At 42.6% G+C, this 23348-nt stretch overlaps 1 protein-coding gene across 1 annotated transcript in view; it reads left to right on the top strand.

Annotated features, from left to right (window-relative positions):
* NTAQ1 (N-terminal glutamine amidase 1) overlaps positions 1 to 17619 on the top strand; it is a gene marked incomplete at its 3' end in the record, with an annotated part of 167322 nt that extends 149703 nt beyond the window's left edge. The window contains exon 6 of the mRNA XM_081258257.1: positions 17433 to 17619. Coding sequence (XP_081114383.1) covers positions 17433 to 17473 — 41 coding nt within the window. The remainder of the gene's footprint in view (positions 1 to 17432) is intronic.
* Positions 17620 to 23348: the final 5729 nt, after the last annotated feature.

Raw genomic sequence — 23348 nt, forward strand, 5'->3', positions numbered from 1 at the left:
ACTAGAGTGAAAAAAGGAAAAGAAACCTGGCCAGAGTCAGCTGATGATGGAGAGGGGGTTGGAGGCCAGATCCACCTCTTGCTGTGGCCCAAGTTGTTAATCAGCAGGGCACGTAGTTCCTGTGAAATGGATCCTTACTTGGGTGAAGATTGCAGGAGATAGTGGTTCCCAGGCTTTCCTATGTCTTATCAGGATTCTGTCAAAAAACCGGAGCCGGTCATGACAGATTCAAAAAGCCCAGTTTTCCCAAGGACTTTCATATCTTTATAGATATTAAAAAATAAGTTTTAAAAGCAGATAACTCTGTCTTGTAGTAAATTCTATTGCTATAGCTTTAAAACACAAATGAAAGTAACAACTGCTCTGGCAGTTGAAGATGGTGGTGATAGTGAACGTGAAGCGTGCTACTGTCTGCATGTCCTTCCTTGCCCAGCCTAGAGCCCCTGGTTGCCAGGTCAACCAGGCCCTTGCCCTCTCTCCCTCTGTTAGATTCAGCTGACAAAATTCCACCTCTCCTCCTATTCTTGTCTGTACCAAATAGCTGAATAAGGCTGGAGAAAATGACTCAATGATGTTGACTAACCTCACTTTAAGTTGAGGACCATCTTTTTTTTTTTTTTTTGCGGTACGTGGGCCTCTCACTGTTGTGGCTTCTCCCTTTGCGGAGCACAGGCTCCGGACGTGCAGGCTCAGTGGCCATGGCTCACGGGCCTAGCCGCTCTGTGGCATGTGGGATCTTCCTGGACTGGGGCACGAACCCGTGTCTCCTGCATCGGTAGGCAGACTCTCAACCACTGTGCCACCAGGGAAGCCCGAGGACCATCGTTTTTAAGAAGGCTCTCAGGCACACACAAGCTTTCTATTGCATTTCTCTGGTCAATTTCTCTGGTCCCATTCTCCCAGAGGGCTATTTCACTACCTTTCTCCTCCAGTCTCTCACATCTCCTCCCTCATCCTCACTCTCATGGAGAAAATAGAAATAACTGGGAGAGAACTTCCTCTTCCTTTCACTACCAGGTCTACAGACCTCCCAGCAATCGTCCCCTACTGCCCCTCCCCCTGTGGTCCTTGCTCCTTGGCAAGGCCCAGCCTTGTACTCACACTCTGAATCCAACTCCCATCCCCTTCTCTAGCACTTAGCCTGTCTAATTATTCTCTCTTCCTTCTGAATCATCACGTTTCCCGCTTCCTTCTGGATGATTCCCTTCATTGCACAGATCCATCGTCATATGTATTGATACGTACCATCTTAAAAAAAGAAGAGGAGAAGGATCTCTCTTAGCTCCTTGTCCATCTCCTGCCACATTTCTATTCTCCCTCGGAAAAAAAAATTATGGAAGTAGTTGTTTATCTTCTCTGTATCCACTTCTTCAGTTCCCATTTCCCTTTTTTCCTCCATGGAGGAGATAGACTACTACCAAGTAAAACGTGAATGATCATGATGTTTTTGTGTGGTGAGAAGTGCTATGAAGAAATGACAGTGATGAGGTTGGGCTGGTGTAGCCTGAGTGGTCCCAAAGGCCTTGTAAGAAAGTGACTTCTGAGCGGGGTCCATCCAGGGATGGCACAGGATGCGGCCAACCATAATCATGCTTAAGAAAAGTTTTTGTTGAATAGCTCTTTCTCATTCTTTTTTTTTTAAATGGTAAGATATAGCACATACAAGTCTTTAAAAACAAATACATCCTTCGAACAGTACAGCTTAGCTTTTCCTGTTTCTAAATTTTATATGAGTTGAATAATAGTGTATGCATTCTTTTGTGTCTTATTTCTTTTAAAAGCTCAGCATTGTGTTTATGGTATTTATCCATGTTGTTGTCTCTGAGAGTTTACTTCCATTGATGCCATATTATTCCATTACATCAATATACCCAATTCATGATCTATTCTATTATTGATGGACATTGGGTTGTTTCAATGTCACTAGGAGTGATTTTTTTTTTAAAGTACAAAGATAATTTTCTTTGAAGTATAGTTCATTTACAATGATGTGTTAGTTTCTGGTGTACAGCAAAATTATTCAGTGATATATATATATATTCTTTTTCAGATTATTTTCCATTATAGGTTATTATAAGATATTGAATATAGTTCCCATTATTTTTTTTCTTTTTTCCTTTAACATCTTTATTGGAGTATAATTGCTTTACAATATTGTGTTAGTTTCTGCTGTGTAACAAAGTGAACCAGCTATATGCATACGTATATCCCCAAATCCCCTCCCTCTTGCGTCTCCCTCCCACCCTCCTTACCCCACCCCTCTAGTTGGTCACAAAGCACTGAGCTGATCTCCGTGTGCTATGCAGCTGCTTCCCACTAGCTATCTGTTTTACATTTGGTAGTGTATATATGTCAATGTTACTCTCTCACTTTGTGCCAGCTTACCCTTCCCCCTCCCTGTGTCCTCAAGTCCATTCTCTACATCTGTGTCTTTATTCCTGTCCCACCCCTAGGTTCATCAGAACCGTTTTTTTTTTTAGATTCCATATATATGTGTTAGCATACGGTATTTGTTTTTCTCTTTCTGACTTACTTCAGTCTGTATGACTGACTCTATGTCCATCCACCTCACTACAAATAACTCAGTTTCGTTTCTTTTTATGGCTGAGTAATATTCCATTGTATATATGTGCCACATCTTCTTTATCCATTCTGTTGATGGCCACTTAGGTTGCTTCCATGTCCTGGCTATTGTAAATAGTGCTGCAATGAACACTGTGGTACATTACTCTTTTTGAATTATGGTTTTCTCAGGGTATATGCCCAGGAGTGGGATTGCTGGGTTGTATGGTAGTTCTATTTTTAGTTTTTTAAGGAACCTCCATACTCTTCTCCATAGTGGCTCTATCAATTTGCATTCCCACCAACAGTGGAAGAGGGTTCCCTTTTCTCTATTTTTTGTAGATTTTTTGATGATGGTCATTCTAACTGGAGTGAGGTGATACCTCATTGTAGTTTTGATTTGCATTTCTCTAATAATTAGTGATGTTGAGCATCTTTTCATGTGTTTGTTGGCAACCTGTATATCTTCTTTGGAGAAATGTCTATTTAGGTCTTCTGCCTATTTTTGGATTGGGTTGTTTGTTTCTTTGATATTGAGCTGCATGTGCTGCTTGTATATTTTGGAGATTAATCCTTTGTCAGTTGCTTCGTTTGCAAATATTTTCTCCCATTCTGAGGGTTGCCTTTCATCTTGTTTATGGTTTCCTTTGCCGTGCAAAAGCTTTTAAGTTTCATTAGGTCCCATTTGTTTATTTTGGTTTTCATTTCCATGTCTCTAGGAGGTGGGTCAGAAAGGTTCTTGCTGTGATTTATGTCAAAGAGTGTTCTGCCTTTGTTTTCCTCTAAGAGTTTTATAGTGTTTGGCCTTACATTTGGGTCTTTAATCCATTTTGAGTTTATTTTTGTGTATGGTGTTAGGAAGTGTTCTAATTTCATTCTTTTACATGTAGCTGTCCAGTTTTCCCAGCACCATTTATTGAAGAGGAAGTCTTTCCTCCATTGTATACTCTTGCCTCCTTTATCAAAGCTAAGGTGACCATATGTGCGTGGGCTTATCTCTGGGCTTTCTATCCTGTTCCATTGGTCTATATTTCTGTTTTTGTGCCAGTACCATACTGACTTGATTACTGCAGCTTTGTAGTATAGTCTGAAGTCTGGGAGTCTGATTTCTCCAGCTCTGTTTTTCTTTCTCAAGATTGCTTTGGCTATTCGGGGTCTTTTGTGTTTCCATACAAATTGTGCAATTTTTTGTTCTAGTTCTGTGAAAAATGCCATTGGTAGTTTGATAGGGATTGCATTGAATCTGTAGATTGCTTTGGGGAGTATAGTCATTTTCACAATGTTGATTCTTCCAATCCAAGAACATGGTATATCTCTCCATCTGTTTATATCATCTTTAATTTCTTTCCTCAGTGTCTTATAGTTTTCTGCATACAGGTCTTTTGTCTCCCTAGGTAGGTTTATTCCTAGGTATTTTATTCTTTTTGTTGCAGTGGTAAATGGGAGGGTTTCCTTAATTTCTCTTTCAGATTTTTCATCATTAGTGTATAGGAATGCAAGAGATTTCTGTGCATTAATTTTGTATCCTGCTACTCTACCAAATTCATTGATTAGCTCTAGTAGTTTTCTGGTAGTGTCTTTAGGATTGCCTATGTGTAGTATCATGTCATCTGCAAACAGTGACAGTTTTACTATTTCTTTTCCAATTTGGATTCCCTTTATTTCTTTTTCTTCTCTGATTGCTGTGGCTAAAACTTCCAAAACTATGTTGAATAATAGTGGTGAGAATGGGCAACCTTGTCTTATTCCTGATCTTAGAGGAAATAGTTTCAGTTTTACACCATTGAGAATGATGTTGGCTGTGGGTTTATCACATATGGCCTTTATTATATTGAGGTAGGTTCCCTCTTTGCCTACTTTCTGGAGAGTTTTTATCATAAATGGGTGTTGAATTTTGTCAAAAGCTTTTTCTGCATCTATTGAGATCATCATATGGTTTTTATCCTTCATTTTGTTAACATGGTGTATCACATTGATTGATTTGCGTATATTGAAGAATCCTTGCATTCCTGGGATAAACCCCACTTGATCATGGTGTGTGATCCTTTTAATGTGCTGTTGGATTCTGTTTGCTAGTATTTTGTTGAGGATTTTTGCTTCTATGTTCATCAGTGATATTGGCCTGTAGTTTTCTTTTTTTGTAGTATCTTTGTCTGGTTTGGTATCAGGATGATGGTGGCCTTATAGAATGAGTTTGGGAGTGTTCCTCCCTCTGCTCTATTTTGGAAGAGTTTGAGAAGGATAGGTGTTAGCTCTTCTCTAAATGTTTGATAAAATTTGCCTGTGAAACCATCTGGTCCTGGGCTTTTGTTTGTTGGAAGATTTTTAATCACAGTTTCAATTACAGTGCTTGTGATTGGTCTGTTTATATTTTCTATTACTTCCGGGTTAAGTCTCGGAAGGTTGTGCTTTTCTAAGAATTTGTCCATTTCTTCCAGGTTTTCCATTTTATTGGCATAGAGTTGCTTGTAGTAATCTCTCATGATCCTTTGTATTTCTGCAGTGTCTGTTCTAACTTCTCCTTTTTCATTTCTAATTCTTTTGATCTGAGTCTTCTCCCTTTTTTTCTTGATGAGTCTGGCTAATGGTTTATCAATTTTGTTTATCTTCTCAAAGAACCAGCTTTTAGTTTTATTGATCTTTGCTATTGTTTCCTTCATTTCTTTTTCATTTATTCCTTTTTAAAAAAATAATAAATTTATTTACTTATTTATTTATTATTTTTTGCTGTGTGGGGTCTTTGCTGCTGCATGCGGGCTTTCTCTAGTTGTGGTGAGCAGGGGCTACTCTTCATTGTGGTGCACGGGCTTCTCATTGTGGTGGCTTCTCTTGTTGCAGAGCACAGGCTCTAGGTGCTCCGGCTTCAGTAGTTGTGGCACTTGGGCTCAGTAGTTGTGGCGCATGGGTTTAGTTGCTCCGTGGCATGTGGGATCTTCCCAGACCAGGGATTGAACCCATGTCCCCTGCATTGGCAGGCAGATTCTTAACCACTGCACCACCAGGGAAGTCCCTTTTCATTTATTTCTGGTCTGATCTTTATGATTTCTTTCCTTCTGCTAACTTTGGGGGTTTTTTGTTCTTCTTTCTCTAATTGCTTTAGGTGTAAGTTTAGGTTGTTTATTTGAGATTTTTCTTGTTTCTTGAGGTAGGATTGTATCGCTATGAAGTTCCCTCTTAGAACTGCTTTTGCTGCATCCCATAGGTTTGGGGTTGTTGTGTTTTCATTTTCATTTGTTTCTAGGTATTTTTTGATTTCCTCCTTGATTTTTTCACAGATCTCTTGGTTATTTAGTAGTGTATTGTTTAGCCTCCATGTGTTTGTATTTTTTATAGTTTTATCCCTGTAATTGATATCTAGTCTCATAGCGTTGTGGTTGGAAAAGATACTTGATACAATTTCAATTTTCTTAAATTTACCAAGGCTTGATTTGTGACCCAAAATATGGTCTGTCCTGGAGAATGTTCCCTGAGCACTTGAGAAGAAAGTGTACTCTGTTGTTTTTGGATGGAATGTCCTATAAATATCAATTAAGTCTATCTTGTTTAATATGTCATTTAAAGCTTGTGTTTCCTTATTTATTTTCATTTTGGATGATCTGTCCATTGGTGAAAGTGGGGTGTTAAAGTCCCCTACTCTGATTGTGTTACTGTTGATTTCCCCTTTCATGGCTGGTAGCATTTGCCTTATGTATTGTGGTGCTCCTGTGTTGGGTGCATAAATATTTACAATTGCTGTATCTTCTTCTTGGATTGATCCCTTGATCATTATGTAGTGTCCTTGTTTGTCTCTTGTAACAGTCTGTGTTTTAAAGTCTATTTTGTCTGATATGAGGATTGCTACTCCAGCTGTCTTTTGATTTCCATTTGCATGGAATATCTTTTTCCATCCCCTCACTTTCAGTCTGTATGTGTCACTAGGTCTGAAATGGGTCTCTTGTAGACAGCATATGTATGGATCTTGTTTTCGTATCCATTCAGCCAGTCTATGTCTTTTGGTTGGAGCATTTAATCCATTTACCTTTAAGGTAATTATCAATATGTATGTTCCTATGACCATTTTCTTAATTGTTTTGGGTTTGTTTTTGTAGGTCTTTTCCTTCTCTTGTGTTTCCTGCCTAGAGAAGTTCCTTTAGCATTTGTTGTAAAGCTGGTTTGGTGGTGCTGAATTCTCTTAACTTTTGCTTATCTGTAAAGATTTTAATTTTTCCATCGAATATGAATGAGATCCTTGCTGGGTAGAGTAACCTTGGTTGTAGGTTTTTCCCTTTCATCACTTTAAATATGTTCTGCTACTCCCTTCTGGCTTGCAGAGTTTCTGCTGAAAAATCAGCTGTTAACCTTTTGGGGATTCCCTTGTATGTTATTTGTTACTTTTCTCTTGTTGCTTTTAATATTTTTTCATTGTTTTTAATTTTTGATCGTTTCATTAATATGTGTCTTGGCAGGTTTCTCTTTGGGTTTATGCTGTATGGGACTCTCTGTGCTTTGTTGACTTGATTGACTATTTCCTTTCCTATGTTAGGGAAGTTTTCGACTCTACTCTCTTCAAATATTTTCTCAGTCCCTTTATTTTTCTCTTCTTCTTCTGGGAACCTTATAGTTCGAATGTTGGTGTGTTTACTGTTGTCCCAGAGGTCTCTGAGACTGTCCTCAATTCTTTCCATTCTTTTTTCTTTATACTGCTCTCTGGCAGTTATTTCCACCATTTTATCTTCCAGTTCACTTATCCGTTCTTCTGCCTCAGTTATTCTGCTATTGATTCCTTGTAGAGTATTTTTAATTTCAGTAACTGTGTTGTTCATCACTGTTTGTTTGCTCTTTAGTTCTTCTAGATCCTTGTTAAATGTTTCTTGTATTTTCTCCATTCTGTTTCTGAGATTTTGGATCATCTTTACTATCATTGCTCTGAATTCTTTTTCAGATAGCTTGCCTATTTCGTCTTCATTTATTTGGTTTTAGGTTTTTACCTTGCTCCTTTGTCTGTAGCATAAGTTTTTGTCATTTCATTTTTTTTTTCTCTCTTTTTGATGGGTGGTGCTGTATTTCTGTCTTACTGGTTGTTTGGCCTGAGACGTCCAGCACTGGAGTTTCCAGGCAGTTGGATAGAGCTGGGTCTTGGTGCTTAGATGAGGACCTCTGGGAGGCCTGACTCCAGTTAATATTCCCTGGGGTCTGAGGTTCTCTGTTAGTCCAGCAGTTTGGACTCAGAGTTCCCACCAGAGGAGCTCGGGCCCAGTCTCCAGCCTGGGAACCAAGATCTTGCAAGGTTCGTGGCATGTGAAAAAAAAAAAAAAAAGAAAGGAAAAAAGGAGCAGTAAAATATCAAACAATAAAAAATAAAATAAAATTAGAAAGATAAAAAATATATTAGGAAAAATAAAATTATAATTGAAACAACTGCAACAAGGTAAAATAAAACCACAAAAGAAAAAAAAAGGGGGGGCTGGGGAACAAGCCAAAAGGAGAGAACAATAACAAAGTATAAAATAAAATTAGAAAAATAAATGATTTATTAGGAAAACTAAAAATATAAAAGCATCAACAACAATGAATCAACAAGGTAAAACAGAACCCCAATCTAAAAGAGGAAAAAAGAAAGGAAAAAAAAAAAGTCAGCTATGGGGTGGGGTTTAGGCGGGGGTGGAACTTAGGCAGGGGCGGGACCTAGATTCTGGGGGTGTGATGTTCAAACGTGGGGCGAGGCCTCTGCCTACGACCTGCGCAGAAGGGGAGTGGCAGCATGTGGAAAGGAAGGCCTGGCGTGTGGAGTTCCGAAGTTTGGAGGTAGGGCCCTGAGTGAGGGTGTGTGGGCGGGGTTTAGGCCCAGCACATTGCGGGGTGTCTCGAGTCTCCGAGTGTAGAGGTGGGGCCCTGGGTGGGGATGTAGGGGTGGGGCTTGGGCTCTGCGCGGCAGGAGGGAGGCTCCGAGGGCAGAGGATTAGGCCCGCGAGCCCAACAGGCTCCCCGGTGCCTAAGTGGACAGGGAAGGTGCTGGGTTCCCTTCCGGTCCTTCGCGCCCCTCCCCCGCCGCCTCCCCCAGGGTCTCCCCCGTCTCCGCTGGACCTCTAACCGTGGGTGGCTCCCACTGGGTGTAGGAACTCCTCCCCTCCCCCAGCCGCCCCTCGGGGGTGCCGTCGCGGAGGTCCAGCCTCTCCCTTTGCTCCCCCTTCCCTCCCTCCCACTCCCTCAGGACCCGCACGGCTGGAGGGCGCCTCGGTGGGCAGAGAATCAGGCCGGGGATCTCAGCAGGCTCCCGGGGGCCCATGAGGGCAGGGGACGCCTGGCCGTGCTCCCTTTTGATCCTCTGCCCTCCCAGCGGTTCCCCAATTTCCCCCTTCCGGCGTGGGATTCCGTGCCCTCCCCCAGCCGCCCCTCAGGGGCGTGGTAGGTGCCCTAGTTGTGAGGAGACGCGAGTTCCGCGTCCTCCTCGTACCTAGGAGCGTTCTTGTGTGCTTTATGGTGCGTGTGTGCTCGAGTTCCTGCACGGTAGGTACAAGAAATAACATCGGTGGGTTGCGTGAGTCTACAATTTGCTAGTAATGCAGATTTTTTCCACTTTTTCTGACTTGAAACTGCTCCAATTTTTAAGAGTATATTTGACCTTAAAACACTCTCGGGCTTCCCTGGTGGCACAGTGGTTGAGAGTCTGCCTGCCGATGCAGGCGACACGGGTTCGTGCCCCGGTCTGGGAAGATCCCACATGGCCGTGGAGCGGCTGGGCCCATGAGCCATGGCCGCTGAGCCTGCGTGTCCGGAGCCTGTGCTCTGCAACAGGAGAGGCCACAGCAGTGAGAGGCCTGCGTACCGCAAAAGAGCAAAAACAAAAACAAAAAAACACTCTCTTCAAGGTCACCAGCTGCCTCCATGTTGCCAAATCCTGTGGTCTTCATCTTGACCTGTGAGCAGCTTTTGACACAACTGTTCCCTCTCTGTTCAAGACACATCCTTCACCTGGATTCTGGCTGATATTTTTGTCTGTTTGCTGGACTGGCTTCCTCTTCCCATCCTACAAATTCCCATGTGGGAATGGCAGGCATTTGACCCTCATAATAATCCTGTGAGATGGGTATTATTACTCTTATTTTACAAATGAGGAAACTAAGACTCACAGATAAGGTAACTGATTCAAACTTATAATGAATATGTCTGACATCAGAAGCCACATTCCTTCACGACCCCCTTAGTGTTTTCTGTCTTGATAACTGTACAAGATCAACGTTTCTTCAGGAATGGTCTGAACTACCTGCCCCAGAATCACCTGGACTGTTGTTTGGAAGAATGACAGAGTCCAGACCCGTGGAATCAGAGTTTCTGGCAGTGGAGCCCACCCCTTGTCTATGCAGCAAGTTCTACATGTGATTCTGACGTCATTCATGCTTAAGATCCTCTCCCCCAGCCCCGCTCCCGATGGCTGATGGGCATCTCTGAGACTGGTCCTATTTCCAGGATTGATCTCAACATTTCTGCCACATGCTCTGTACTCCATTATTGGGGAGGAATGAAACAGACGAACCATCAATTGACACTTTCGGGGTGACTCTTTTAAACCGAGAATAGTCTGAACAGGAGCTGCACGGTCACCCAGACAGGACATTGGCACATCAGTAGGGTGATGGGCCCTGTACCACCTGGAGACCACTTTTGCTAACCATTGCCTACAGAAGATATTACACAGTTCGGGTTGGGCTTTGAGGATCATTTCAGAGCAAACTTTGGTCCGTAGATGTGGCTATTGAGATCATTCATTGAAACATTCACTGAGTGTTTTCTATCTGCCAGACACTATGTAGTTGCAAAGTGCTTTGCGTGTAGTATTATCTAACAACGCTATGAGGTGGGTAGTAATATTATCGTCATTTGGTTGCTACAGAAGCTGAGGCCGGTTGCTTAAGGTCACAGAGTTCCTAAGTGTTGGAGCCAAAATTCAAATCCAGGCCATGGTATGGAATATTCAGTAGCTGTCTGACTGAGCTTCAGGATGCCAAGTCTTGGGCTCAGTGGGGTGAATTGTCTTCTGATAGTTCTGGCTGAATGGATCAATGGACCCTTCAGCCATTCAGCACTTACACGTTATTGAGACCCATCTAGCAGAATCCCAGCGTGAGATGAGATACTTGCTTCCAGAAACTCACAGCATAATTAGGGAAACAACTAACATGCAAGAAACTGTAATAACACACAGAATTGCTGGGCTTTCACTCCGTGGGTTTGTGTGTGAGGGTATGTGTTAGTGTGAGTGTTTATGGGTGTGTGTGTGTGTGTGTGTAACAGGAGCAGGGGTGTGGGAAGAGAAGGCAGTGCTTAAGGGGGTGGGGGTAGGAGAAGTGATGTGGCTCCAGAACCCGGTTCAGGGGGCCTGGGGGCTCAGGGTCCTCCCTGACTGGTGAGACAAGAGGATTCTACGTGGAGGTGACACTCAAAGTCAAGTGACAGCACCTTAGACTATCTGGGGAGCCTTTCAAAATACCAGTGCCTGGGCCCTACCCACAAAAATTCATTTCATTGGGCCAAGCAGGGGATAGGAGAGAGAGACAAGTCATTTTTAGAAGCCCCCTTCATAAGTCTGAATATCTGGACTGAAAACTGCACAAGGGCATGCCTTCCCAGCCTCTTCCAGGCCCCCCTGTTTGGAATCCAAGCCACAGACCTTTCAACAGACTTCTTGGTGCAGGACCTTCTTGTTCTCTCTTTCCTGTGACTGAGAGGTTGGATGACCATGTACACGCCTGCTAGGAGAGGCCACCACCTGTTGCTGTGAATCTGGTGCAGTTTCATCATCGCTTTGCCCGACATATTCCCGGTATCTTATATCTACATCTGGATGGATGGTCTGTTGTTTTCTGCCTTGTAGAGCTTGTGCAGTCACAAGGGGATGTGTGCTGTGTGCTGTGATGCTGCTGGGGTTTTTGCCCTGTAAATATAGGCTGGGTGAGTTTATTTATAGGAAACGAGGATGGTTACCTTTGACTGTTATTAACTGGAGCAGGTTTTCGCGTGTCTCATCTTCCTTTAATTCATTGCTGGGGAAAGATTTTCAAATAAATCACTCTTATGAAGTGAATTCTAAGCACTTCAGGGAAATTCCCCCTATGTGGGAGCTTCATTGAGGTTTGAGCAAATGATCGGAAATCTCCCCAGAGTCATTAGAAAGATGGGAAACCTGGGAGAGAAGAGCTTTGTAGATGTACTTGACAATGCCTTAGACAGTGGTTCTCAATTTTGGCTGCAACGTTAGAATCTTCCAGGGAACTTAAAAATCAAAACAAACACAACAAAACTCCCCAATCCCAGGCTGCACCTTGGAACAATTGAATAAGAGTCTCTGGGACACGGGACCCGGCATCGGTACTTTTTAAAGCCCCTTAGATGATTCCATTGTGTAGCCAAGGTTAGGAACCATTGGGTGAAGGGATAAGAGAGGCTTAAGAAAGAAGAGGGACCCCCAATAATTTGCAAGAAAGAAAAGGAAGAAGGCAAGATTGGGGAACAGTCATATACAGCAGCTTTGGAGTGTAATAGTTAAGTCCTGCCAGTTCCAAGAACTCAGCTTAGCCTTAAGAAACGGATGGCCAATCTCCAAATATCCTTGCAATCTTCAGTTCACGAGCCATTTGCATCACGAGGCCCAGGGTACATGTGAGGGCTGATAATGAGAGGAGCATCCTGTGCCCCTTCTGTGCCCCTTGGCCCAGGGAAGAAGGGAGAAGGGACTTCAAGATCACTCTGATTCTCTACGCTCTACGCAGCCAGGGATCCGAAAAGATCCCTGCCAAAGAGGGTTAGGAAAGTGTGAGTGTGGGGAATGTGTGATCGCCCTTCAGGGGTCAGGTCAAGAGAGCCCTGGCTTCTGCCTTTGTGGTTCTGCAAGGGGAGCAAGTGGATAAAGTGACACAGACAAGAGTCCATCATCTGAGATCTTAGCTGAACAGGTGTGGTCTGTCTGGTCAGGATGTAGGCAGTCAGCTGGGGACACTTTATTTTTTTATTTTATTTTTTGGTGAGACTCTTTCAAAAAACGTTTCATTTGGAGGTAATTTCAAACTTACAAAAGAGCTGCAAGACGAGTACAAAGAACTTCCTCACCATTCACCCAGATTCACTAATCGTTAACTTGTAACCACATTTGCCTTATCACTCCCTCTCTCTCTCTAGATGTATATATATTTTTTTACTCCTAAACTTTACTCCTAAACACTTCAGCGTATATTTCCCGTGAACAAGGACCGTCTCTCACATAACCACAGAACTGTGGAAATAAACAAAGACCCACCAAATGAAAAAAGCAAAGGTTATTCTGAGCTTGCAATAGCAAGGGAGTCGGCCACCATCGCTTGAATTTTGAAAGAGATGCAAAGAAAGGCAGAGGAGTTGAGAAAGCTTTATAGTGGAGAAAAGGGAAGGCTTCAGGTATGCACTGATTGGAGGCTGTTGGTGTGGGGATGCTGGAGGCGGGCTAACTAGAAGTGGGGGATCCACGTGATTGGTTAGGGGCGCATGATTGACTTTCTCTGGTTGGTCCTAAGTTGGAAACAGGAACAAAATTTAGGGAAGTTGTCAGTTATTAATCAAGTCCTGGCCATTTGGGGCCAGTTGTCACAGAACTATTGTTTAGCTTCTCGCATTGTCACTAGAGAGGGCAATCTGACTTCCTGCAAATCTGACTTACAGCAGACTGGGTACCTGGGCTGTTTATTGTAGGTAAGGGGTTGGTTTCCTGGGCAGGTGGCTACAGGTTGTGGGTCAGAGTTTTTTTAAGATATGGTCTGGCCATTGTCTATTCGCATTTTGCAGTATAACCATCAAGTTCAGATTTAACTTTAGGGTGAAACACTGTTAGCTAACTCCATATTCAAATTTTGCCAGTTGTCCCAATTATATCCTTTATGGCAATATCCACCCCCAGTCCAAAATGCAGTGGAGGATCATTCACTGCATTTAGTGATCATGCCCCTTTAATCTCCTCTAATCTGGAACAGTTCCTCAGCTTTTTTTTTTTTTTTTTTTTGTCTTTCATGACACCGACTTTTCTGAAGCACACAGGCTAGTTGTTTGTGGTGGGAAAACTCTTGAAGACACACGTATCTCAGCTGACAGTGAACGTGTGTCAACAGCCAGTGCCCCTCCAGGCCTTGCTCCTTGACTCCTGTCCTAGAGACTCCGGGAATTGTTTGGGTTTACGCAGCTCAGGTAAGGAGATAATTAGCCCTTCAGCGAGGACACGGAAAGTCACGTCTCCATGCAGCATGGAGGAGAAACTTGTAAACAGAGTGTGGTACCCACGGTCATGTCCTTTGGCAGCTAATCCTTTGTAAGGCCGAGAGAGTTTGTGAGACATGTTTTGGTTCCATTTGTGGAAATATGTTCTTTGATTAGCTCAGCTTCCCTCTGCATTTTACGTACGTGGACACTGGTTGTTGTTTTGCTTTTTCCACACTTTGCCTCTCCTCCCTGTCTCGTCCTCACTCCGGTTTCCCATCTTTGCAAAGATGCCAGAACCATTTTCCAGGAGAGGGTCAGGGTGCTGTTCCACAGGCTGTGGTACGGTGGCAGCCGTTTGTCCGGGATTGTTGAAATTGGCCTGTGTTCTTTAAGAATATCAAGGACACAGAGAAGGTTTTGTTTGGGGCCTGAATAGCTTTGGGGGCAGGGCTGTCACTCTGAAGATATTCACCCCTCAGTCACTCCACGCTGCTGTCAAAGAGCGATTTCTGGATCTGTCACCAGCCTGGATCGTAGTTAAAATCCCCTCTATCTTCATCCCTTTAATACACTGAGCAGTAACACGTTTTTATTCATGGGGGGACTGGACTAAGATAAGTTCGCTCTGTGCAGTGGTTAAGATTGTGGTCTTTTGTGTCCAATTGTCTGGCTTCAATCTTTGCTATCTAACCATGTGTCCTTAGGCAGATTGCTTAACCTCGGGTTCCACAGCAGTGAAATGGGCAAATATTACCTGTTTTATCGGGTCAGAGTGAGGATTAAATGTCATGATAAATGATGGCATTTAGCACAGTGGTTGGCAAATAATGGGCCCTCACTGGCTGTTAATCATTAGTACTACTTTGCTTATCACTTAAGTGGGAATTTAAAACTCACTTGCTAAAACTCATTGTCCGTGGTCATTGTAGAAAGAGAAGAGGTTTTGGTGTCACCCAGGTGTGGGTTTAAATCCTGGCTGTGCCCATCACAGCTGGGTGATGTTGGGTAAGGGAACCTCTTCGGAGCCTCAGTGGCCCCTGTGTGTAGAATGGGAATGATAAATCTCGTCTCGGCAGATTTGTCACGTCAGCGAGAGACCCTAGCACGGCGCCTAGTGCAGAGTGGATGCTTGATAAAGGCAACTGCTGATTATTTTCTTCTTTTCCCCCCTCCTAACCCCTGCTGACCCCGCATCAGCTGAGTCTAATTTCTTGAGAAGGAGAGAAAGCACTTATTTTGACTTGGGTCAGGGCAGCGATGGGAATTCCTGAGGATCATTATTTCTGGAGTTATTTACCATTTAATAAGCATCCACAAGGGTCTCATCCACAAAAACTCTCACTATGATGGACTTTTTGCAGTTTTTCTTTAGCCCCAGCCAAGGGAAAAAATGTGAAATGGAAAAAATTCGTTTTTCTGTGCCGTGTCCATGGCCTCCCTTTCCTTTCGGTGCCCCCACAGTGGGGGCCCAGAGCCTTATGCTTTCCCCTGCTCCAGCAGGGTCTCCCACCACATTCCTTTCCTCCCTTGAGAAGCCTCCATATTGTAGAACTTTCCCTTCTCATCATCCTATTTAAATTGCTCATCTTCTGTGGCTTCCTTTAGGATCTGTGAGAAGAAGATGAATAAGCTAAGCTGGGAAGTTCGTTTGAGCTAAGGGACAGTGGGTAGTAGATGATTAATGTGTCACTCTTTTCAGGGAATTAATGTGTATTTTAAACAAAGACCTTCAGTCTTGGAATCCTAGATTTTTTATGGTGAAGAGAATTTCCCAGGTTTGTACTCTTCATTTTTCTCTTAAGTTCAAGACCCCCTATTTAGCAGCAGAACCTGGGTTACAAGTCAGGTCTTCTGATTTCTAGTCTGGATTTTTTTTTTCATGTGAAAATAGAGTTATGTTGGAAATCTTGGGATCCAAGGTAGACAAGCTGGGAAATTAGCTTTGGTCAGACAGACTGATCAGTGCCCCCTTCTCCATGCTGAGCCAGGGCCAGGGGCTGTGACGTGCCTTGAATGTAAACTGCCCACAAAAATGTGCCACAGAGTCAGCCAGTAGAACCTTGGGAGGGTGAGTTTCAGATTTCCATTTTTTTAAATTTAATTTTTGAGTTGGTTTGATTTTCCAGATTTTAAAAATAAGCTTTGTTAATTTGCACAGGGAAGAATAAATAGATTCTAAGTTACAGGAGAGGTCATTTTTATTCCAAAAATCCAAACGTATTCAATTAAACCCACATTTAAGAAGGAACTCTTCTTTCCTCAGTGCCCAGGGCCCTGCAACTCCCCTGAGCCTCTAAGTTTGCCTGGTACAAAGAAGGAGCCACGCATTGCCTTTTTTTCCTCCTTCAGTGCTTTTTTAAAAGAATTGACGTATACACTGCTCATTATGTCTGAGATTCACCGACATTGTAGCCTGGAGCAGTTGTTTGTTTCTTCCTCAGTGTGGCTAGAACTTCATGATGTATGTATATTGTGCTTTATCCATTCTGTTGATGAACATTTGGGTTATTTGTAGTTTTAGGCAACTATGAATAAAGCTGCTATAAACATTTTAAAAAATGATAATATAGTTGCTGTAAAATATTATGTAAGTATTTATATACTAGATATCATATAATGATTTACAGTTTTAAAAGTTATACCCCATTTATAGTTATTATAAAATATTGGTCCTCTTCCCAGTGTTGTATAATGTATCCTTGTAGCTTATTTCATACCTAGTAGTTTGTACCTTTTATTCCCCTACCCCTATCTTGTCCCTTCCCCCTCCCCTTTCCCCACTTGTAACTACTGGTCTGTTCTCTGTATCTGTGGGTCTGCTTCTTTTTTGTTATATTCCCTAGTTGTATTTTTTAGATTCCACAGATAAGTGATTTCATACAGTATTTGTCTTTCTCTGTTTGATTTATTTCACTTAGCATAACGCCCTCCAAGTCTATCCATGTTGCTGCAAATTGCAAAATTTCATTCTTTTTAATGACTGAGTAGTATTCCAGTGTGTGTGTGTGTGTGTGCGCGCGCATGCATGTGCGCGTATCCTATGTTCTTTAGCCATGCATTGCTTTAAACCCTATCACCTCACTGCTATGAGCCTGAAGCGTTAACTACTAGTTACCCCAAGGGATTGCTTCTTCCAGTTTCCTGTAAATTGCAAAACTGAAACATGAAGGATAATAATAAAAATTCTCCCCTACTTAGTGCTGCCAGAAGGATGAATCATGATGAGGTGTGAGGAGGGTCCAGAGGGCATGGATACTGGGAAGGGTGTGTTTTGATGGAGGGGTGGGCAGATTGAAGAAAGAGGAGGAAGACACTTCTGGAGCTTAAGTTACTTCCTAAAGAAGCTACTTCTAGGTGGGGAACCTTAGTGTGGGGAAGACTCAGGAACAGAAGGGCAATATGAAGACAGAGGGTAAAGCGAGGAGAGGTATTATGAAACACAGAGTTGGGAGAACTTTGCTGAAGTAAATGTCACCTGCTTTCCAAGCTTGCTGGCATTGACCCCATATTTGAAAACTCCAGGCTTGTCACTCTGAGTCTTATCAAATACTCATTTATATAGTATTTGCCTCTTTGGACTGGCTGTGGGAAAAAGTGAATAGTCCACCAACTTAACTTAAAGAGATTTTTTTTTCTCTCTTCTTCTTGTTCCCAAATAAACCTTCAAGCAGGAAAGAACGCACAGACCTTGACCCGATTCATGTCTAACTAGATCAGGACTGTGGGAGTCCAGTGCCTGTAAATCAGCTTTCCTATCTGAACTCCTCAAAGGAAATCTTCCCCCCGAAGCAATCGCCTCACTAGAGTTCACACATACTGACCAGCCCTTTGAAATTCTGTCTGCAGATATTGGCAGTCACAGCCAGCTTGTCTTACTGAGAGAATCCTGTTGTCTGTGATATAATCCAGAAGAATCCCCAAGGTGGCTGATGAGATTTGCCTTTTGGAGAAAAAATATAGCAAGGACCAGAACACATTTCACATTGCAGTTTAAAGAGGTCTTTAATCTCGCAATCCTAGATATTTCGGGATTCTAAAATTAGGGAGATGATTAAGTCTTCAAGTTCAATTTAGAGAGAACTGTGGGTTCGTGAGGATTCAAGCACCACCATTCCTCTACTGAGTTTTTTTTATTGATGTGGGCTTTTCTTCACCTTGAGATCCAACCAGTTTTTAGGCTACAAATAGCTAACACTGGATTGTCAGGGGCTCAAGTCAAGGCCAGTTTGGCAACACAGGGTGAGGGAAAATCTAAGTGGATGTGTGTGTGTTGTTTCTCTAAGTTGTGCGTCCAAATCATGGTTTTAGTCCATGATATCAGAAGCACCTGGGATGCTTGCTTACAATGTTTGCTTAAAATATCCCTAAGCTCTACCCAGTCTGACTGGATCAGGACTTTAGGGGAAGGGTTGTAGCCCAGAACTTTACATTTGACACAGTTTCTCCATGTGATTCTAATGCACACCAAGGGTTGCTTTTAATGAGACTCAGCTCCTAAAATTTCCAATATTTTGTTTATCTCCAACCGAAATTTCAGATTGTTGGGAGAGAAAGACTGTGGTTGGCTCATGTTCCAATGATCTGTTGCTGAATAACAAAGTACCTCAAAACTTAGTGACTTCAAACAATGATTTTTTTCTTTTTTTTTGCGGTACGTGGGCCCCTCACCACTGTGGCCCCTCCCGCCGCGGAGCACAGGCCCTGGACGCTCAGACCCAGCGGCCATGGCTCACGGGCCCAGCCGCTCCGCAGCATGTGGGATCCTCCCGGACCGGGGCACGAACCCGTGTCGCCTGCATCAGCAGGCAGACTCTCAACCATTGTGCCACCAGGGAAGCCCCCAAACAATGATTTTATTTCATCTCATGATTTACGAGTCAGGAATTTGGGCAGGGCTCAGCGATGTAGCTCATGCAGCATCAGCTGGTGCTGCTGAAAGATCCACTTCCAAGATGGCATATTCACATGATTAGTAGGTGGTTCCTGGTTGTCAGCTGGGATCTCAGCCAGACCATCAATGGGGAGACCTCAGTTTCTCGCCATGTGAGCCTCTTCATGGGGCTGCTTGACTTCCTCACAGCACAGCAGCTGAGTTCCAAGGGCAAATGTTACAAAGGACTAAAGACTAGGTCTTCTGACCTAGCCTTTGATGTCAGACGACATCACTTCTGCCATTACCTTTGGTCAAAAAATTCACTAAGATCAACCCAGATTCAAGCATAGGCGAAATAGACTTCCCTTCTGGGTGTGAGGAGTAGCATGTGCACAGAAGGAGGAAAGGAATCAATGGTGGCCATCTTTGGAGACTTTCTACTGTACCCTACTTGGGTCAGTTGTCAACCCCTGGATCAATCAGTCATGAACACAGGCATCAGAACATAGTATAGATTCAGCCGCTGGGAGCTCAACATGACATATTGAGGAGGACACCCACTGAAGGGGGAATTCTTATAAATCTTGCGGGCACTCCAAGGGATATCTGGTGATTGTAGAATCTTACAGAGCTATACCGTCTGAGATTTACCCAAATTAGGAATTGGCCTTGGGCATTGGTTATCCCGAAAAGCTGGAGTTCTTCTGACCTGTCCATGAGGCACCCTGTTCCATTTTCAGACAGTTACAGCTCTTCAAACCTGATTCCAGTTCTCTGTAACACCCATCCATTATCCACTAGAGTAACACTCAACAACTATGGATTATTTTTCTAGACTGTAATTTTCTCCACCAGGTTTAAACTCTTTAAGGCCTGGGCCTGTGTATTTTGTGTATCTAGCCTCAGTCCCTGGCACATAATAGGTGCTGAGTAAATGCATGTTGAATGTTCTTGAATGAATAAACACATCTGCTTGTCCCCATCTACATGGATAGCGAAGTTGATTTTGAGGTGGATATTGAGTCCCTACCAAATAGTTCATTATTGCTCTCATGTTTTCTCCAAGCCAAAATCACCTGAAGTAATTTATAGTTAAAATGCAGGTGATAAATCAAGTGAACACTGTCCTAAATATTGGCATCTGAAGGTAAATTCTTTAAAACCACAGGAGAAATGTTACTGTTTTGGAGCCAGGATTAAAATAACCACAAACAGAAGCATTTATACATTTTGTTGTTGTTTGGTTTAAAGACAAGGTCAGGAAAGTATCCCCCCCTCCCCAAGACCAAATCCTGCTTGCCACCTGTTTTTGTCAGTAAAGTTTTGTTGGAATACAAACAGGTCCATTTGTTTCCTTATTGTCTCTGAGTACGTTTGTGCTACAACAGCAGAGTTGAGTAGTTGTAGAGAATGTTATCCCCTCAAACCTTAAAATATTTACTGTCTGGTTCTTTACAGAAAACATTTGCCAACCCCTGGTAAAGGGCTTATCTCAGTCTAACAAAATACCATAAACTGGGTGACTAATAAACAATTGAAATTTACTTCTCACAGCTCTGGAGGCTGGAAGTCCAAGATTAGGGTGCCAGCATGGTCAGGTGACGGTCCTCTTCTAGACTGCAAACTTCTTGTCCCATCAATTTTTATGTGATGGGAATTGGGCTGGGAAGCAATCTGGGGTCTCTTTTATAAAACCATTAATCCCATTCATGAGGGCTCCACCCTCAGTATTTAATCACCTCCTAAAGGCCCCACCTTCTAATACCATCACATAGGGCATTAAGATTTCAACATATGAATTTGGGCGGGGTGGCACAAACATTCAGACCAGAGCAGGTCTAATCCCTTTGTTCTTGGTTATTTTACTTGGCAAAGTTGAAGGCATCGTATGTCCACATTTTTACATTTTTAGACTTTTCTCCCAACCAAAGAGAACTCTTCCCTGGCTTGTCCATGGTGGGGACTCCAATGATGCTGAACTTCTTAGGTTAAAAACAAAGTAAAGTTATTTTACTTGACCAATAAATAAAAATAGGCGATGAGCCAGCATAAGGAGCAGAGAATTTTTAACTTAACAGCATGGGTTTGGGAGCCATCAAATTGAACCCTGTAGTGGACATTTATTGCTCTTTAGCTATAAAGGATCCATTCCTTCTTTTGGTAACAGCAATTTACCTACTTCTGGGTAATTACCTCTCCCCCACTAAGTGCTGTCTTGGTTGAATCAAGGCACCTTGCCCTGCCCTACCCAAGGTGAGATATATGATTCAGGCTTGGGCTCTTTGACCCAAGGATGGATAGAATGTTGAAACTGACTCATTCCAGTGATTGTGGCCTTTAAGGCCATCCATCCCTTCCTGTTGCCTAGAGCCCTCGGCATGCTCTGGTCGGTCTCCTTTTCTTTACAAGCCATATTTTCCAACCTTCCCTTTAATTCCCTGAGCCACCTGTATTCTTTCAAAACAAAAAACTTTAAATTAGTCAAATTCTATTGCTTACAACCAAAACTCCTAAATGTGCAGATAAATAATACTAACTATATGAAGAAATGAAAATCAATTATTTATAGCCTATAAAATTAACAGATTTAAACAATAATGATATTCAGTTGTATCAAGGATGTAGTGAGGCATTCACAGGAACTCTCACTGAGTTTGTTAATTGGTGTTTCCTTTCTGGGGATTATTTTTTGTAATATATGTCAAGAGGATTAAAGAAGTTCATACCTTTTGACTTGGCAATTTTGCCTCTAGGCATTTGTCCTAACAAAAGTACAGGAGCTGGAGATACAGATTTATGTGGAAAGTGTTCAGTATGATTTATAGTAACAAGAAATTGGAATTTACTTAAATGTCCAATATATTAGAGGACAGTCAAGTAAATTGAAGGAGGTATTATCATGTGACAGTTAAAAGTATGGACTCTGGAACTGGTCAGCCTGGCTTCAAGTCCTATTCTGCATCTGATGAGCTGTGCAACCTTGGACCAGTTGCTTAGACTTTATCTGTAAAACATAAACAAAATATTATATAATTGTGGTGGCATTTATGTTCTTATGTAGTTCTTCCTCATATTTGAAAGGCTGACCTTTGTAACCAGTCGAATATTATGAAAATGATGGAATGTGACTTGTGAGTCTAGGTCATAAGAGACATTGTGGCTTCCATCCTGCTCTGTTTTGGGTTACTTGCTCTGGGGGAATCTGGTTGCCATATTGGGAGGGTACTGAAACAGACCTAGGGAAAGATTCATGTGACAAGAAACCAAAGCCTCCTGCCAACAGCCATGTGAGTGAGCCATCTTGGAAGTGGATCCTTCAGCCTCAGTCAAACCTTCAGATAAAACACGCTGGATAACTGATCAACATCTTGATTACAATTTCATGAGAGAGAGGCCCATAACCAGAACCTCTCAACTAAGCCACTCTCAAATCCCTGATCCACGGAAACTGTGTGAAGCGATAAATGTTTATTTTTGTTTTAAACCACTAAGTGTTGGAGTAATTTGTTATGCAGTGATAGATAACAGGTCATATAACTTCTCTGAGCCTCAGTTTATTCATTTGTTAAATGAGGACAATACTGTCTGCTCTAGTTTTTTGTGCAGAACAAATAAGGTAAGTGAAGAATTACAGGTCTGCCATGCTTACCTGAAACCTTAGGAGCAAGATGTGCTTTGGTATTAAGAATTTTTCAGTTTTCATTAAAGTAATAAGATGTACAATATACTGTAGATTCTGATCACTCCATTGGGGTCTGACTCAGCACCTCAAAATCAAACGGTAATATTTCTACATCAAAATGTATGAGTATGCACCCGAAGTAGGATAAATAAAGGCTAAAAATAGTCTCATGTCAGTTTTCGCTCTCAGGATTTGCTGCCAGATGAATTAGCCGCAAATATACAAAACAAAACAATCAAGCAAAAAACCCAGTTTTCAGGGACTTCCCTCGTGGTGCAGTGGTTGAGAATCCGTCTGCCAAGGCAAGGGACACAGGTTCGAGCCCTGGTCTGGGAAGATCCCACATGCCACGGAACAACTAAGCCCGTGCACCACAACTACTGAGCCTGCGCTCTGGAGCCTGTGAGCCACAACTACTGAAGCCCCTGCGCCTAGAGCCTGTGCTCTGCAACAAGAGAAGCCACCACAATGAGAAGCCAGCGCACCGCAACAAAGAGTAGCCACAACTAGAGAAAGCCTGCGTGCAGCAACGAAGACCCAGTGCAGCCAAAAATAAATAAATTTGGAAAAAAAAAGAAAAAAACCATTTGCAGAGGTTTTTGGATTTTGGAATTGTGATAGGAGGTTGTGGTTTTGTATATTTTTGTTTTTGTTTTTTAATCATTCCAGGTTGATTTCTTCCCAAACGGTAGCTCCCTATCTTATCTAGTTGGTCTCTGGTTATCTTCCATTTATTTGGATTGATGAGGAAGAGACCAACATGGCCTCCATCGCTGCTTGGCAACCCAAGGAGCAGTAGGTTGAAGCACTGGAAAAACCAGAGTGCCAGCTAGTGGATCTTTCCCCTTATGAATTTAGTTCTAATTCCTGGGTCAGCACCTGATAGTCATGACCCCAGAGGAGACCAGTGAATCATCCAGTCATGGGGTTTGGAGTTGATTCAGCAAGATCGAAGTGGTGTCAGGAGTGTTTTTGGCTGAAGTTCTTGAAGGTACTGATTACATATCCAATTATGCAACTGGCCGTGAGGCT

The sequence above is a fragment of the Mesoplodon bidens genome, assembly GCF_964165515.1.
Source record: "Mesoplodon bidens genome assembly, chromosome: 16".
Lineage (NCBI taxonomy): Eukaryota > Metazoa > Chordata > Mammalia > Artiodactyla > Ziphiidae > Mesoplodon > Mesoplodon bidens.